We start from the raw sequence: 18,642 nt of genomic DNA, 5'->3' as shown, positions 1-18,642 counted from the left end.
GTCATCATGCCCATACCTGGACTCATCAGATGGGTGTTCCTTTTAAAAAAATGTACAACTTGTTAAAATCTTACATGCTTCCCCTGAGCACGAGTGCAAACTAACCTACACAGTTTGCCCATCTAAAATGTGTTTACACCACTGAATGAATTTTTACACATTTCTGAATTTCGCAGGTGCGATATTTTCCCACAGTAGGCTGGTCCATGCAGGAAATGCCTTACAGGAGATATTTCCTTCTGGAACCAGTCTCCAGAAACTATTTTGTGTATGCTCATACAGCCATTCCCACACAAGATGCTGACAAGTGGGTTTTGCAAAATGTATGCATCATTTTTACAAAATTTCACTTAAAATGTGTTCCACACTCGTATCTATGCCTCCTGTAAAGTAAGATAACTATATATAAGTTGTGTAGGTGCATAGAGAAGTTGAGGAGGGAGGGATGTACTGATAGGGAACGCAATGAACAGGAAGCTATAGGTAATTGATTATGTATTCAGGTGTTAAACTGATCTATGCATTCAGAAGTGCTTGCTTCGACAGTGTTGATGTGTTAAAATTGTACAAAATCACAACAGCACTGCCACAAAACATGCTGCATTATATAGAAAGTTAAAATGAGCTTTTTTTGCTGCATAATTCAGTCAACCCTGATGTATAATTTAGTCCTTTATTACTGTAAAATGCTATCATGATTTTGTAGATGGCTCGCCATTCAGTCTATGGGCATGAACATCCTTGCATTACAAAAGGGCTGCATTCTGACATCCCTTTGTGTTTTAGGAGATGTCCTTATGCATTATTTCTCGTCACCCGCAGCTGTAATTAGTTTCACTCTTGAGGATGTAGAATCTTCACTCCTGAAGAGGTTCGGAACTGTTCCGCATACTCTACATTCATTCTCTGCCAGCCTTTCAAAGAGCTCTGAACACTTGGCTGTTTAGCAGGGCTTAATTAAAAAACCAAAAGTGCAGTAGCCCACAGATTCTCTTAGAAGCCAGCTGCTGGTGCTCCCGAATGCTGGGGCTTTGGACTAACGAGGCGGCTTGATCTTCATTCCATCTCATGCCTCTCTCTTTCACCACCCTCCACTTCTCGTCTCTTTATCTCACTCTTGCAGGTTAGAGTTTCTTCCTGCTGGCTTCCTTCATCACTGCTTTGTAATGTTTCTCTTCATCCTTCTTACTTCTCTGTCTCAAAGTCTGATGATGAAAAATAGGTCCTGATCACTAAGACTGAGTGCTGGTGCCCACCACCGGTGCCAACTGAGCTATCCTTTTTGGAGGCAACTGTTACTCGTCTTTCTTGATTTAAGCCTGAGTCTGCATCAAAACCCTGTCTGTGGATGCTTGCTCAAACAAAAGCTGATTAACATAAATTGACGTAGGATTAGTTTACGATGAGCCAAATAGTTTGTTCAGCGAGTGGTATCCACTATTGAACGTCAGACGTGTGTAGAAAAAGACTGCGGACGTTAACGCAGAAGAAGGGCTTCCAGTGGTCCACTTCCCCTGTCCAGGACCCGTGTACGTGGGATGCATTGATTGGCTGTTTTCTGTATGCATGTACATGTGTATGTATGTATATGGCATTTCTATCGTGCAAACCTAGCCAAAAGGCGGCGGATCATCGTACAAGGTCAGACATAAATCTTCAAGTGAGAGAACCTGGAGGAATATATGAGTTTTCCACGAAGACAAGTTCCACGCATGGCATTACCACGCGAACTTTAGTTCGCATGTGTCTTTACCTCGCAGCATTTGACAACGCATGTTTTTACTCCGCAAAAATAACGTTACGAAACATCTCACGTCCCATTTAAATTTACATAACGATGCTGATAGGCTACATGCAGTACGAAGGAAAAGATCGATGTTTTAAACAATTAAAAACAACAGATTCCCTTACATTTTATTCTTCTTTTTTTCATAATGCGCTTAAATGATACCTTAATTAACAAAGTTTAGATTCTTATCTGACCCCTGTACGTCTTTCCCCATCAGCCCTTTCTTCCACCGACCATGGAAACAAGCGTCAAAACACGTCTATCAAAATTGATAAAGGACTTCAATTATGACGTACACGTCTCCTTGTTGGTGAGGCTATTACCTTGTTCGTTTTGAGGCATTGTAGAGGGTTTTTTTAAAAGTTTTCTTCTTATTTATTTATTATTATCCGCTTGTTTTTTTTTGTGGGGGGAGACCCCCCAACCCCCCCTAGCCCCCGCCCCCCAACTCCCCCCTAGCCCCCCCCAGCCCCTAAATCCCCCCCCCAAGCCCACGCAGATCGTACAGGCAGAACGACAGGAAGGAATACCACTCGCGTGGTAAAGACGGACGTTGAAGGCATACGCGTGGAAAAGACCTTTGCGTGGTGAGTGACGCGTGGTAAATGTTATGCGGGGTAATTCCTTCGTAGTAAATGATGTTTCCCAACCTGGAGCTAGGCTGAGGATGGTTAATGCTTTTCTCCTCAGGGTTCTGAGTGGTATTACAGCGGCGGCTGGTGCAGGTAAGCCCGACAGGGCAGAGGAAGTTGACAGACGACAGAATAGGGAAAATTACAGTAGCGGCCCGTGGAGAGAGTACTGCGGGAAGGTGGGGGTAGTAAACTATGGAATACGGCCCAACAGAGGTAAGTAAACAAATAAATAAATAAAACGAAGTTCATTGCTCGCGCTGCAGTGCGAAATCCTATTCCGTCATCTGTTGATTTCCCCGCCCCGCTTATCTGCATCGGCCACAACGGTGTTATTAACGAGAACTCAAGCTTCGCTCTCAATGTATGGTTGATGTCATTCAGAAGTCTCCCAAGTAGATGCCCCCTCACACACCGGGCTCACATGCCACCATGCTTGGAGCCTGTCTTTACTGAAACATAGTCACTGAACACCTCCTCACACTGTGACCCAGCTCTTGACACTGAACTCGTGAACTGTCCCTGTTTTTACTTTTCTTATTTTTCAGACCACTACTTGTATTCATCTTACAATATTTCAATCATTTTAAGTAATAATACTGCAGGGACAAAGCTGTGCTAAAAGGTTCCATGGTCCATCCTGCTGAGGAATGGTGAAAATGATGTATATGAACTGTCTCTTATTGAAGAAACTAAATATTAAACATGAAGCAATGAAAAGTATGCTCCTTTAGCTGATCTAAAAAAAATATATACACGAAGACGTTATTGGCGAATACTAACTTTATTATAACTGTATTAACATGTTTTACATAACACTTATGCAGTTTGTAAATGTTCGAAAACAACATCTATTAATATGACTCATTTTAATGGTTCTCAGTTTATCCACCTCATTGGAATGTATGTCTGAGTTTGCCACAGTAGGGTTTAAACTCGTGGCGTGCAAATCACAGTAGGCGTCAGTATCGACGTTTCACTCACTGAGTCATCTTGTTTTCTCCTTTTCAATTTGTAGAGGCAACGTCATGATAAATTGAATATATTGATTAACAATTATTAGTGAATCGTCATCGAGTGGTCTTTCGCCTTGGTAATCTCCGTTTAAGACTCTCGCCGAAACAGTCGTGAGAAAGCTAGCTTTTCGTTTAGGGAATAAGATTTTAAAATATTCGCTGTCGAGAATGATCCATGTTGGCATGTTTTTAGAGTTCAATACGCCCCTTATAATGCTGGTAGGATAAAGGATGCTTCGGTAACCGGGGCAACCAGGCCATGTTGGAGCCTGGAGAATGGGCGGTTTGGAAAAGTGTTTGTTATACGAAAAATATAGATGCTGAGCCAAAAGGTTCAGCAGTGCAGATTTCGCAAAAAAATCTAAAATAAAACAAGTAAACAAAAACCCACATCCCCAAAAATGAAATTAATTTCTCATTGATGGTGAATAGACTAGGCATAAGTAAGTTTAAATTTGTTTTTAAATATAAATCAGTAAATCACTATTATTTTCAAGCTTTATATGTTAGTCTTAAAATATTATGAATGCAGGCTGAGGCAAAATTGCTACATTAAAAAGGAATTCAGATGGCTTTACTGAAATGATTATTCAGACACAAACTGTGAGCACCTGCGGAATCTCAAAACATGAACAAATGTCTGCTATTTTCAGCTGGAAAGGTGGCTGCTCAAAAAGGGAGGGGAAGCAGCAATAAATGCCCACCCCCATGCAGGCCGGGGTTTTATTCTGTGATTTTTAAGTACCACTGCTTAATTTGGAGGTTGCAGTGCTGAGCACCAATACGCATTATTGGAAACCAGGGTTTATTTATGTTCATTATAATCTGAGCCAGAACAGAAGTGAAAGGCTGAAATGGACATAGAAAGAGGAAAAGTGAGTGTGGATAACAGTGACAAAGGGAGAAAGTGGAGATGAAAAGCAATCTGCAAGTACGAGATAAAGAGACAAGAAGTGTAGATGGTGGAAGAAAGACGTACAAGGTAGAAACAAGACTAGGCAGCGTCAGAATTTGGCAACCCAGACATTTGGCAGTGTTAGGATTCTAAGAAAAAGTTTAGCCTCCCACCTTTATCTTTTTATTTCTTAATACACTAAGCAACGTTAATTACCTTCTTTAAAAGAGTTGGAACTCTCTAATTAGATGTAGACTCTCCAACGGTCAAGTTCTGGAACAATCTTTCTGGGCTGAAGGAGCGACCCAGGGCTGGATTGAGCAAAGCAGCAAATGCCTGCAACTGGAAAGCATAGCTGCCAACTCACATGGTCGCACCGTGTGACACACAATATCGGCTCCCTTCACACGGTCTCCGATGAAGAGCCAATATCACACGGTAGCAGGGAAAATGGGCTGAAAACCACTACAAACTGTTTTTCCAGCTCGTTTTCCGAGGCTTTGAACTGCCGACGTCCATTAACCTCCCTGGTGCGCGCACGTCCAACGGCCGACGCGGCCGCACCCGTTTCTTCGAACGTTCAGCACTGGCGCTGAACGTTCGAAGCAGCAAACGGGTTAAAGGGTGTGAAAACAACCCACAACATCAGCACCAGCCTCAGCAAGCTTTTTTATTATTTTGTAGGAGGGTGCTTGGGGGCAGGTGGGGTTCAGAAGTGCCTCCTAGGTAATTATCAGATCGAGGCCCCGCCCCCTTCAAAGCCTCACCTCCTCCTCTCACTGATGAGACTGTTCTTCAAGTTGGCAGGTATGGGAAAGACTTATTCACCTTTACAGAAACAGCCCTCAGGGCTTTAACTGGAATGAAAAAACTAAGGGGTCTCTCAAAGGGGCATGGCGATGTAATTAAGGGTGTGGTTCAAAAATATACAAGGCAAAAATCTGTGCTTAGCGCAGCGTGTTGCCGACTGGTATTTTGCTGCTTCTGTCATTGCATAGAGATATACACTGCAACAAGTAACAATGCACCTGCAACAAGTCAGGGCTATTGGCTTTGCCAATGGTTGGTAGTTGCGTAAGATAAATAAGCAACAACTATGGCTTCGTTGTATAGAATATTGAAAATTCTTCGGTTCTGTAATTATTTGACTGTGAAAGAAATATGAGGAGTCTCTTTGACATTAGCAAAGGCAGTGAATGGTGTTCCTGTTGCTAGAGATAAGGTGTTTTCTCATCCTGAGGATGAGGTTAAATATGGAGAGCCAGATAGAGACCCGTCTCAGCACCTGCTTTTCAAAACTGCCGGTGATCAGCACCGGCAGGACCCGGCCCACTTAAAGCCCTACGAGCCCTAAAAATGAGGGCTCCCAGCCACGCTTCTCGGTAAGATATTTTCTGACTACACGGATTTTCCCACTTGTGCTTGGATTTACTACTGAATAAACATATTAACTCCCACCTAAAATCTTGTGTACTCACAAATGAAAGGTATCATCACCTCAAAGGTGAAGGTGTCGATTACACCGTCTAATTAAAAGACGAGGGCGAGGCTAAGTTCAGCAAATAAGAGAAACACCTCAATTCCACACCCTCCTAACAAAAAAGAAAAGACTGTAACTGAACGAGAAAAAATGTGGTATAAAAGTAGCAACAGCTGCAACTGCATAACCACACTCAGACTGTGACACCCAAAAAATATAAAATGTAATGAAAAGCATGTTTAACTAACCCGCCCCAACAGAAACAAACACTCATAAAGCGATTCACAGTGAAAAAAGGGAGTAGAGACACAGAAACGAGCGAATAAAAGTATTTACTCGAGCCAAACAAGCACGAAAAAAACAAGGGACTCAGGAATATTGACAACGAATGCCCGCCCGAATCAAAGAGCAGTAAGAGGTTAAATGAAAACCTCCTGGAACATTACTTCCATTGCTATTGAAGCAAAATTGTTGATATGCACCTGCACAAACTGCATAAAAGCACAGATGCCATCGTCACCAACCCACGCCCTGAGGCTTGCACGAAGGAGAGAATTGTGCATTACTCCAGGGCAGACAACCTGCCGAGACACCTCAACCTCATTGACAAACAACTGAAACTGCACGCATGCTTAGACAAGACATCAGGAAGAGAAGGGGGCGAAGCCACAGGGGAGGAGGGTTCATTTGAAGGTCAACAGTGTGACTGCATGACCATCAGGGTCCACAGAGGTTACAAGGGGTTTGCGAATTTCACCTTAATTTCATGTGACAAATTTACACCAAATAGCGCAAAATTATGCAAAATTGGCATTTTGTGCTATATTTTAGTGCAAAATGTATCCTTGGGTCCGTTTTAGACGCAAGAATGCGTTCTGAGCTTAAACGAAGTGAAAAAAGTGCTGTGTGCAGCAACCTCTCGAATTTGTTTATTCGAATTTGTTTATTCGAATTTGTTCATTCGCCTTTTCCCCGTGATCCACAAATAGGATGTTACAAGGCCTCGGGAGAAATTTCCGTTATGCTGGCGCAATCCTGTGTAATTTCTGCCATTTACTGTTCTTGTTCCTCAAAATTCAGGAAATTAAACCATTATGCCACATAGCGTAGTTTCAAGTCAGTTCGATTCGAGCCAGTGGCTTAGCTAAACCTTTTGTTGCCCGTGGCAGTCCCTGTGTTTGCCACCCCGCGGCAGCTCCATGTAAGAGAGCTTGCCGCCCTCCGACAGCCGCAGGTAGGAGCAGGAGGGGAGGCCGCCGCCTCCACAACTCATGCCGCCCCCCTTGCTATGCCACTAGTTTGAGCCCCTTTATCTCACTCTTGCAGGTTCCTGCTTTCTCCCATGTGATGATTTGCCGTCTTTCTCTTCCACCATCTTTCCGGTTGCTGTGTTTTTCTTCCTCTTGCTAGGTAAATATCTGATGCGAAAAAATAAGTGCCAGTCCCCAAAAATAAGTGCTGGTGGTCCCCACTGTCAGTGACCAGCTAAAATTAGGCAATTGCTCAGTGGCGTAGCAGGGGGAGGGGGGCAGTGTGCCCCTGGTGGCACGAGCCAAACGCAGGAACTGTTGCCACCCCCTCTTACCTGTGGCTGTTGGGGGGTGGCAAATCTCTGATCGCCACGGGCGGTCAAAGGTCTAGCTAAGCCATTACAACTGCCCACATCAATCCACATAAAAGCACACTACAAGTCAGGCTAGGTGAAGCTGCTATGGGCACTGAGATACTCTGGCACTGACTCCCCAAAGAGAACAACAGGAAAGTAAACAGGCATAGAGCAACCATCTGTCTATAAGGCACTATGGCAAGTCACATGATGCAGCCGTTGTCACCATCTATAGTGTGTGCGCCCATACAAAGTTCCACATACAGGAAATATGTCCTACTCTAGTTGTGTACACAGACACACACAACACTGTTCCTCAGTAAACTTCTGTAACCACTGATGACTCCCACACCACCTCTACCAAGGAGTGTGACTCAATTTAAATAGGATGAATGTAAATGCAGGACGGTGATGACTTCCAAGGATTTGAGTGTGATGATTGTTGTGGAATAATAACACTAAAATTGGTAACTTTTTCAAGGTTTTATAAAGTATGGTGGAAATCTATCATTTAATCAGTGATTTATGACAAGCAGGTTTTTGTTGGATGGCTCATGCAAGTGCGACTCTATCATTTTGTGTAAAAATGCTGAATGTTTCTGGGCATATTTTAATAATGTGAATCAGTATTAGAGCCTTAAAAAAGCAACACAGAACGCCTCAGCAGGCATATGGGCTGTTCAGCTGTTGCGATGAAGATGTCTATGGATTATTGTGAAACAAATGAAAAGTTTGAAGAAAAGAAGAAAGTGATACTTGGAACGTTCGGCCATGATATTGATGCTTTCAAATTTGTTTTTCAGCATTCAGGTGCACCTGTGTATCTGCCCTGATCTTGGTGTTGTTGCTGGTGTAACTTTACGCTATCTAAAACTCATGCCACTATACACACCCCGGTTGCATTCTGCTCTCAGTTGACTTGCATTGATCATGCAGGCAGTGGTGCCGGCGTGCAACTGCACTGTATGTATGCACATATGTACATGCTATTTCTATAGTGCATACCATGTCAAATGTCAGCCGAGCAGTGGACGGGGTCGCTATCATCGAAATCTCTTCTTGTGTGACAGCACAGGCAACTTGTGTCTAGCCCGATCACCGATCTCCCTTTGGCATGCCTGTTGGCCATCGCTCTCTGGGTGGTGGTGTTGTGGCATCACTCAGCACATCAAATCTCTTAGCAAGAATATCACTTATACGTGAATTAGTAGTGCCCGTGATATTAAAGCCTGTCCCTCGACCTCTGCCATCTCCATCACCCACAATGCCATTATTCACCTCATGCATATATCCTGCTCCCACACCTGCAGCCAATCAGCTCGAAATTTGCTAATTCTAGGTCTCAGTATTAGATTTGCTTAGTTCTAAGCCAGTTTGTATGCTTTTTCCTCTGCTGTTTAGTGGCCATTAAGAATTTGTAAGCTTAACTGCTGGTCTATTCAACGAGGAAATCCTTCTTGCGGGAAACTGAAATGATCTACTTGGATCCTGGTCCCAGGTACATGCTGCTTGTGGGATCGGATGGAACTCATCGACGAAGATGCACATCTGGGTCAGCGAAGATGATAAAAATATAATGGCGTGGCAACATGCCATTAACAAATACATTATGAAATGGCCCAGGGTAGAGTTGCTGAGATGCATTCTAATAATTGAAGTCAGTCATAGTTGGCTTCACTTTGTGAGCTTGATATGACGTGTGGCAGGATGTAGGAGGCAGCTCTGGAAAAAAAAGATTACACCTTCTTCTCGACTAGCTCCATGCTGTTGAATTGCCACTATCAATGGAGGACGCGTCTGCAAGCGGACCGGCAAAGCATGCCAGATTTTTCCCTCTCGCATTGCTGTTCCATCATCCTGCACAGATGGGAAGTGCCATGCATCTGCCCCCCAAGGACACAGTTCTTTCAAAATGTGGACACTATGCCCAGCATGCAATGTCCCGATGTCCTACCTTCAGGCTTCACTCTGAGTGTCTAGGTCGTTCTTCCCCACATCCAGCATCTATTTATTAAATAATACTAACACAAGAAACATGACGTCTGCTCTTCTGATTGGGCCCTTCTTGCGTGTGCTGCACTGCAAGGAATTAGCGAGCCCCTGTACACATGGTGAAGCCCTCAACCCAACGCTCCCTACCTTTGCCCTCTGATGTGATGGTGGGAACAGTATTACACATTTAAGGCAAATCCAACAGAGTCTGGGCACCCTGGCTGCAGGTGAGGGCACTCTGTAAGGCCACAGTAGGAGGAGAAGCGGGGAGTTAAGTGATGTCTACTTCTACCACACTTCCCTGGTGCTCCAAACTCTCCCTGAGGGCCTCACATTCTGCTCTCACTGCTGTTGTTCAGCAATGTACAACAGAGCAAGATGGCCGCCTGCAGGTCTTGGTAGAAAGGCAAGAGGAGAATGGTAGTGGTCCGAATTGCTTGGGCGAGGTTGGGGAACTGGTTAGCAGGAGTAACATCTTTTCATGCGTGGCAGAACTTCTTATAAAAGCTGTTGGAGATGTTGGTCTGCAACAAGCACTCCAGAGATTCACTTGGACATGTGGTTTAAACGGTGCTAGATTCAGGTGACATGGCCATAGTGGAGCCCCTGAACTGACTACCATATCCCTAATTATGCTGCCCAACAGTTCTATAACTTAAAGTCTTTCCCAGTTCGCCCTAGGCTGAAAGCTGAAAGGGGAACAACAGGCAGAGTGGTGAAGTATGTAGAATCTTCTCCATACCTACCAAAGTTGAAAACATTTTCTTTGTGTGAATCTTTGGAAAGAAGCGCTGGAGCCTTGGAGGGCCGAGGATCGGAGAGCATCACTGTCTGAGCACCCACCACGGTGCCTTGGATGGGGCAAAGGCATTGAGATTTGAGACTGACTCTGCCAGAGATGCTACTCCGAGCCGCCTCCTCCAAAACACAAACATAAGCTTCTAATGCCACCTCCAATGATCATGGGGAGTTAGTAAAACGTGAAATGGTGCACAAATGTGAAGAGACTCCACACACAAGCTGAAAACCTACTCTCTGTGGGGGCTTCCAGCTCACCATGTGTTCACCATAGGATAGTGTCTCTTTACTAGGTAATGAAGAGTGTCGATGTTGTGTTAACAACTATGGCACACGGTGAGTCATCTACTGTGTATCTCTGATGTAAGGAGAAGAGACAGACTAGGGATGTATGTAGACCATAGACTCAATAAAAGCGTAAGGTACCATACAGGGCCAGAAAACGCCAGTGTTGAGGTCGAACACCAGAAGCAACCACTATAATAAGATTCCACTGTCTGCTTCCAGAGATGTGTGCACGTTTTGAGTTTTTAAAGGGATTTCTCAACTCCAACTGAACCACTGGTTTAATAAAATAAAATAGGATATGTCTTACGAAAAAAGTTCGCAAAATGCTTCATTCATACCCTAAGATGTCGCTATACGAGTCTAATTCTTTTATCTAAACATTTGGAATCCTTCAACAATCCATGCTCTTGGTTTACAAGGTCGGGAATCTACATCTGAATGTCATATGCGTACTTTGCTGTGATACTGTTGGTTAGCAGGGAAAGCGAGAGAATTTGTCTTTTGAAATAAACTGTTCTGGCCATGGCATTCCATCTAGTGCATTTTGTTAACAATCCAAAAGCGTTCTATAATATTTGCCACATAGCCCACTTACCTGCTGTGCTGATTAAGGTCATTACCTCCACCCAGCTGGCAGAGGACTTCCCGCCCTGCCTAGACACTGATGCTAGCCTGGTAGGGATCTCTGTGATGCAAGTGCATCCACTGGAGGGCTGGATGTAGCTGTGTGGGTTGCCATGTTGAGACCGCCCATTACATATTCATATTTACTTTTCAGGGTCATCCTTAAAATTAAGGGTTTTGTCTATAATACATTTTTTTATAAAAATACAAAAAAAGCAAATGCCCAGATGCGCAGGGAGGTTTCTCTCTATGCATGGAGTCTTTGGAATCAACCGAAAGGACAATCTTAAAACTGCAGACCGCGTGATAAATGAAAAGCAGTTACCAGTGGGGGACTGGTCACCACCTTTATTTATTTATTTAACGATTTGTAGAGCGCCTGGTGACCCGGAGGCATCCCTGCGCTATAAGTACTTGCGTTGGCCAAAAGAGGGAAAGAGGTCCTATTTGGGAAAGAGAAGGGTTTTAAGCTGTTTGCGGAAGCGTAGGTAGCAGGGTTCCAGCCGCATGATCCATTGGTGGCTCCAGGGGCAGTAAGTCAGCCGTTCTCCCGTTCCAAATGAACTGTGAACCATGAGTTTGGGGGGCCTGAGAATTTACCCCCTCCCTGTGCTCTTGACACGGGGTCTAAACACGAATCTTCTATTCTGCTGAGGCAACCTTGTGTTGTTTTTCTGCTGAGTCTACTTTTTTATTGAAGAAACTCTCTAGAGAAATTCATATCTACTCCAAACACAACATAGGTACTTCAACAATAGCTCTGTTGTTTGTCCTTCGCATAAATATATGTAGGCTAGTTATTAAAATGGAAAATAAATTAACAGAGGTGCCTTGATAATACATTTACTGTACCTACCTGCTAGGGCTTATCTGCCTGTTAATACTGTATCCGCCTACTAATGCTGCAACTCCGAAGATGGGGGATCTATTCATACTGGTTCAATGCTATCCCTAAATGCATTCCTAAATGATATCCCTAAATTTATAGATTAGGGCGCTCGGCTGTGTGTGTGTGGCATTCGTGGCAGATTCTTGCTCAGGAACATGACCAGGTTGAGAGTATCTAAATAAATAAAAATATAGGGCTGCCTTGCAGGGAGCCAGCAGGATTCTTTAACCCAGTATCCCACAAACAATCCTACTCTAGGCTTGTACCAAGTTCGCCCAGGTTATTCACCGGCTCTGAGGCCTGATCTCATGCGCATGCGCAGGGAATGATTCACTCATATAAAGTTCTGATGATTCGCTTCTGAGCGGATGCCAAGAAAGCTTTCCCATTTTTAATAGTGTCCATCTCACCATTTTAGCCGAGAGGCGAGATTTTCACTTGTTTACTCTGTGATCATCCATTTGGATGCTCACAGTGACACAATGTCAAAATATCTAAGTAAGTGGGAAGCGGAAGAGGTGGGGGAATGAAAAAGCACCATATTGTGCCCTCTTTTGGGAGAAAGGAATGGGGGTGAAGTTGGTGAGCATATTAAAGTGAGCGGTGTCTTTCCAACTAATGTAATGTTTTATTTGATATAATATGCCGAGAGCCTTCTATATATCTTTTCATTATTCCTCATTTATCCCTCTTTAGCAAGACAAACCTGGCCTTTCTAGCTATAGCTTATAAAAGAGCAGATATGTACAGCTTTCTATACTTAAATAACCCTTCTGCCAAATTTTGGAACACCCTTTCTAGGTCTGGTGTTAGCTATGATTTGACAAAACAAATACTTTTGATATGCTTACCTAGAGGGGCTTTGAGTCAGCCCTCCTCATCTATGGGTCTGCAGTAGTGTCTTTCACATTTTGCTTCCGCACCCACAACAAACAGCATGGGGCAGCCCACTTCGGCCATTGGTTCCTTTCTGTGTGAGTGATGGCATTCAGCCCAAGTACAATGCCATCACCCACAAAGAAAGTAGTCCCTTTCAATGCCAGGGGCTGGAGTGCCAATGTGCTTTCTTAACAAAATATAATCCCCATTCTTATTAAAATGTTATAGTATTAATATTTACAAAAACATTACAAAACATCTTGGAAAAGCCAACAGGCGGGCAGCCAACGCCAGAACTATTGACTTAGGAAGTGCTTGTTTTCTATTGTGATAAAGTGGGTTGGTGAACTCGTAGCATTCTGGTTGTTCATAAACTCTTTTGCCCTATCTCCCAATTTCAGGAGAAGCTTTTAATTTTACCGTATTCCCATGTTTTCAATGTAACCTTGAAACATGCAGACCTCTTTATTAAATCCTAGTTTCATCAGTGGATCAAAAATTGAGTGATTGCAAATAAAGTAAAGCTATACAATCTGGTATCTCCACTTACAAATATGATTAATGTTAAAAAATGTAATCGAAACAGAACCTGACCCCCAACCCCCTTATCACATTATGCTGTTGGTACTGTTTCAACCTGACGCCTCCCACACACAATAAATTACTCGGCGAGGTTAAGATACGTACTCCTACTGAAATAAAAAATGTTCTTTGTAAGGCTGACTGCTGTTTAACCCTATTTTTTAAATTAAGAAACTCACACACAAATACAGACATTGCAGCAGGTAGCAGTCACTGTGCCTCGTGTATTATCTCACTGGAATTACAGCCTATAACCAGGACCAATGACATTAGGCGATTTTCGGATAAATATGGATTTACCGCATTTGCCACATAATCCATCATCTGCAGATTTTAACAAAAAAATTGTTTCTAGCTCAAATGGTTCAAATGTTGCAAAAAACATGGCAACACGTGTTTTTTGGGCACTGGGAGGCCCTTTTGCAAATATTCACTAAGTATCCTTCAGTTGCTTACTACTGTTTTTTGGGTGTTAAATGAATACAAATAAGGTGGAATTATTTTCCCAGGCTGTATTACCATTTTTTAAAATGACAAAATAATGCTATCACAATATGTGCCGCATTCTCTGGATAATTTGGGTTTTCTTAACACAAAATTTAGTAAACCCAACTGCATAATTTGGTCCTCCTCTGCCGCATAATTCCAGTGGGCCTGCCTATAACCCGCACTTAATTCACCTCCCCAATAGCAGCTTTTCCGATGCTCTTTTTAGAGACAGACACAGCTCACATTTTTTAAAGATAATACAGAGGATTCCGAAATTGTTCTTTTTCTCTTTGTCCGCCATTATCTTCCTCCATCCGAACCTATAACCTCCCAAGACCTATTGACCACACCCACAGCAATCAAACTTTTATCAGGGCTAAACCAGCCTGGCAAAAATGCTCTCAGCTGCCCTGCAGTCGTGGCTGGTACTGAACGAGGGTGTGGTTGAAAAAAATAACTATCACTTACCTTGTAAGGTCGCCAACTCTCCTCCATCGTCGTCTCTCGTCCACTTTGGTCCGGTCAGAACAGGAAGCACAAAGGCTCCCCTAAGTCAATCACAACGCTGCTGTTAGCAGTGTTGTGATTGGTCTGAGCGCCGTGGTTCATCGCTCAGACAGGCACTGGGGGCCTTTGCATGTTCCCCACCAGGATGTGCATTACAGGCTGGTGGGAAACATGCTAAGAGTGCACAACTGTTTTGCCGGCCCAAGAGAGCTGGCCAAACAGTCATGCGCACTTAAATGCACAGGTTTCCTCCCCCCTGCTGGCTGTGACACAGTCAAGCCCCGTCCCAAAACCTGCCTTAGCACGGAAAAACAAAATGATAACAACATCATGTTGATATCATTTTATTTTTATTTTTTTACACTGCTGAAAAGCAGTGGGGTGACACATCTCCGCCTTAGCAGATGAGCCGCCACTGCAGCCTTGTTCCTTCCTATCCTCGCAGAAATTCTCTCTTTCCATCCATCCGTTCTCCCACTCTACATCTCTCCTGTCTTTCTTCTCCCTGTCTGATCACTTTCTGTCTGTCTTCCCCTTCCTCTGTCTCATGAAGCCTCCCATGCCTACTGCAATTAACCTAAGGGTGCCTGGGGCAAGTGACAGAGCCACCAGGAGTGGCCCTGGGAATTCAAAACATGTTTCCAGTGCCTTCAGCCCACCAGGGAAATACCCGGTGGAATAAAAGGCCTCTCCGGCCCTGACTTAGGGTAAAGGCCCACATGCAAACTGAATTATTAGACTCCCTCAACAAAACTCCCTAAGATACGCCTGTCACTGTATTGTAGCACTTATATAGTTCCTCATATCCCATTGTGGGGCGCCGAAGTGCAACAGCAGACAGATAGCGAGCAATACTGTGGGGTAACTGAATGCATGGTTGACGCACTGTCGTACATCATGGCAACCACACAACTTTCATCATTATCAGTGAACTATTTCGCTACTTTGGTAGTTCTTCATCTTGTCTTCAGCATGTTTGATTTCCTTGTACATATTTCGTCACAAAATTAAATTCCATGAAGTGTATTTACCGAGTGTGGTCCTCGTGCGAAAGATGGCGCAGCTCTTCTCCGAAGGCTGACAGACGCTTTTCACACCGATGCATCCGTTGTAACCGGAACACGCCTTGCACACCAGAGTGCTCCCTGCAAAAGTTCGAAAGAAAGAAATCGTTAACATTTACAAATAGAATCTGTGAAGTAGAAAGCTTTTCGGCAGCTCTCCACGTGGGTCTATGAAGCCCACTGCTGAGCTAGTACCACGTGCTGTCACTTACTGCCGCCAAACAGTACAAGTAGGTGCCCTCTTAGTCTACCATCACCCTGAGACAACAGACCCTTCAAATATCTGATCTACCTGGCGTGAAACCCTTTGAGTGTCCCTCCTGCCTGTTGATGGGGTTTTCCAAACCACATTGCACATGGAAGTGAGGCACTTCAAAGGGACCTGGAGGTGGGCACTTCAAGCTTCAATATATGTGGAGGTGGGCACTTTCAAGAAACCTGTACCTGCAGATGTGGCACTTCTAACCTCCCTGCACCTGGAGGTGGAGCACTTCAAGCCTCCATGCACGTGGAAGTGAGGCACTTCAAAGCGACCTGGAGGTGGGCACTTTCAAGAAACCTGTACCTGCAGATGTGGCACTTCTAACCTCCCTGCACCTGGAGGTGGAGCACTTCAAGCCTCCAGGCACGTGGAAGTGAGGCCCTTCAAAGAGACCTGGAGGTGGGCACTTCAAGCCTCCATGTATGTGGGGTGGGCACTTTCAAGAAACCTGTACCAGTAGGTGGTACACTTCAAATCTCCCTGCACCGGGAGGTAAATTCCTTCAAACAACATGCACCTGGAGGTGGAGCACTTCGAGCCTCTCTGCATGTGGAGGTGAGGCACTTCAAGCCTCCATGTACGTGGAGGTGGGCACTTTAAAGCAACCTGCACCAGTAGGTGGTACACTTCAAACCTCCCTGCACCGGGAGGCAAAACCTTTCAAACAACATGCACCTGGAGGTGGGGCACTTCGAGCCTGTCTGCATGTGGAGGTGAGGCACTTCAAGCCTCCATGTACGTGGAGGTGGGGTACTTCAAAGCAACCTGAAATTTAAGCAGAGGCTTCGAAACCCCTTCCCGCTGAGGTGGGGCCTTTCCAACCTCACCGCATGTTGAGGTGGGGCTCTTCAAAGTGCATGCACCTCGAGGGGGCCCACTTCCAAACCTTGCAGCGCCTGCAGGTGAGGCTCTACAAACCTCTCTGTGCCTGGAGGTGGAACCTTCAGAGCCTCCTGCACAGATAGGTGGTTCCCTTTGAAACCTCTGCACCTGGAGGTGGAAACCTCCAAACCTTCTTGGACCTTGTGGTGGTGACCGTAAAACCTTTCTGCACCAGGAGGTGAGGCCTTCATACCTTTTTGCACCTGGAGATGGGACCCTTATACCCTCTGCAACTGGAGTTGGGACCCATCAAAGCAACATGCGCCTTGAGGTGGTCTCCTTCGAATGCTTACGTCATTTGGCGGCCCTACTAACCTTCTTACATGTGGATAAGGGACCCTCTGACTCGCTCACCCGCTCAAAGTAAGATCCATGTCAATTCCGTCACCCGAGGTAGGGTCCTTTCAATTTCCATTCAGCCAGATCTGGACACTTTAAATCATTTTCCATCAAGTGGCAAGACCCTTAGAATCACTAACCACATGTCGGTGAGACATTTGCATTCTGGTGGAGGACACTGACAATCTTGATAGTTATGTAACCAACTGGATCTGAATGGGCTTGGGTGAAATTTTGATTATAATAGCATAATTAGTGTAATTCTGGGAATTCTGTGTTATGCTTTTTATGTGAAATGCCTGAAATTAAGCTATTGTACCACATTGTGTAATTAAGCTGCGTTCATATTAAAAGTGTAGCGCCGGAGATCAGAAACTAAGTGAATGGCCAGATCCCACCTGTCACCGATGTTACTTGTGTTTTTTAGAAATTTTATTTAGCACAAAATGCATCCTCGTGCCTCAAAAGCAAATTCCGCAAATGTCCTGCACTCCAATCTATTATATGTCTGCAACTGCATATTTATCCCCCTGAAGTGAGCGGGCCTGGTCAAAAACCCACCACCCACTTGCAACAGAGGTCCAACCATGCATAGAAAATGTCAGTCATTTCACAAGCGCATGTGTCAACTCTCTTAATTACTGATACACCCCCAGGTTACAACTGAGGACTTCAAACGCTCCAAGCCTTAAAGAAGCCTGCTTTAAAAAGGTAGAAAAATAGTTCCTCAAAAACTGGGCCCATCTTCCGAGCTAAAGTGGTCTTGATGCTGCGGTTATTTTTCTACTTTCCTTTTATAGGACTGTACACGTCAAACGTGAAAGCAAGCGCAGGGCGACATTCCCAAATATAGCAGCAAGAGCTGGGTTAATTATGTCTGCGAGCACATCTGCTCGTGTTAACACCTCTGATGTGTGCTCACTAGAAGCCGCGCGCGTTCTCACTGAATAAAATGTGCAGCTGGCGAAGAAGAGCTCGAAGAAACGTTGCCGCAGTTAATTCTGTCTCGACCTGGAAACGCACAAGCTTTAAGGTCGAACGGTGTCGGGCTGTATATGTCAAGGAACCGACTATAGACTCACAAGGTTAGGGCCTCAAGTCCAAACTCAGAGGCCAAGGCATGGCTTCGTTTGTATTGCTGGTTGCAGGAAGTGGGCACCTGCAGCCATTTTGGACAAGCACTTAATCAAGAATGAGATAAAGAGCCAGGAAGTGTAGTTTGGTTGCAAGCAGAGGCAAGAGCAACACTAGGCACTTGCCATTCAACAGTGCTGTTGGTGAGCCCCAAAAAACGAACTATATATATATTTTTTTTCCCCCCTCTCCCGGCTCAATTTCGCTTAGACCCTGGCGCTTCACATCCGGTGCGTGTTTCAAAGCAGAGCCAAGCCATCAATAATTATCCACACTAATCCTTATGATTAAGGAAACCTCACTAACAGAGTTGAACTTCTCCAATTAGTTTATTTTACAAAGTATCCAGTTTGAGGAACAACCGACGTGTTTCGTATATATATATATATGTATATATATATATAGCAGCTCGATCTCCCCCAAAAAATCCCAGCCGGGTTTAGAAAAGATACAGCACTCTCGGGTTTCCAGTTTATCAGCAATAAGAGGGTTTAT

At 44.4% G+C, this 18,642-nt stretch overlaps 1 protein-coding gene across 1 annotated transcript in view; it reads right to left on the bottom strand.

Annotated features, from left to right (window-relative positions):
- LOC144783239 (uncharacterized) overlaps positions 1 to 18,642 on the bottom strand; it is a 62,623-nt gene that overhangs the window by 11,213 nt on the left and 32,768 nt on the right. The window contains exon 2 of the mRNA XM_078662321.1: positions 15,498 to 15,611. Within this exon, the coding sequence (XP_078518447.1) occupies positions 15,498 to 15,611 (114 nt within the window). The remainder of the gene's footprint in view (positions 1 to 15,497; positions 15,612 to 18,642) is intronic.

Source organism: Lissotriton helveticus, chromosome 9, assembly GCF_964261635.1.
Source record: "Lissotriton helveticus chromosome 9, aLisHel1.1, whole genome shotgun sequence".
In the NCBI taxonomy this organism is placed as follows: Eukaryota; Metazoa; Chordata; class Amphibia; order Caudata; family Salamandridae; genus Lissotriton; species Lissotriton helveticus.
This window is presented reverse-complemented; position numbering and strand designations above follow the sequence as displayed.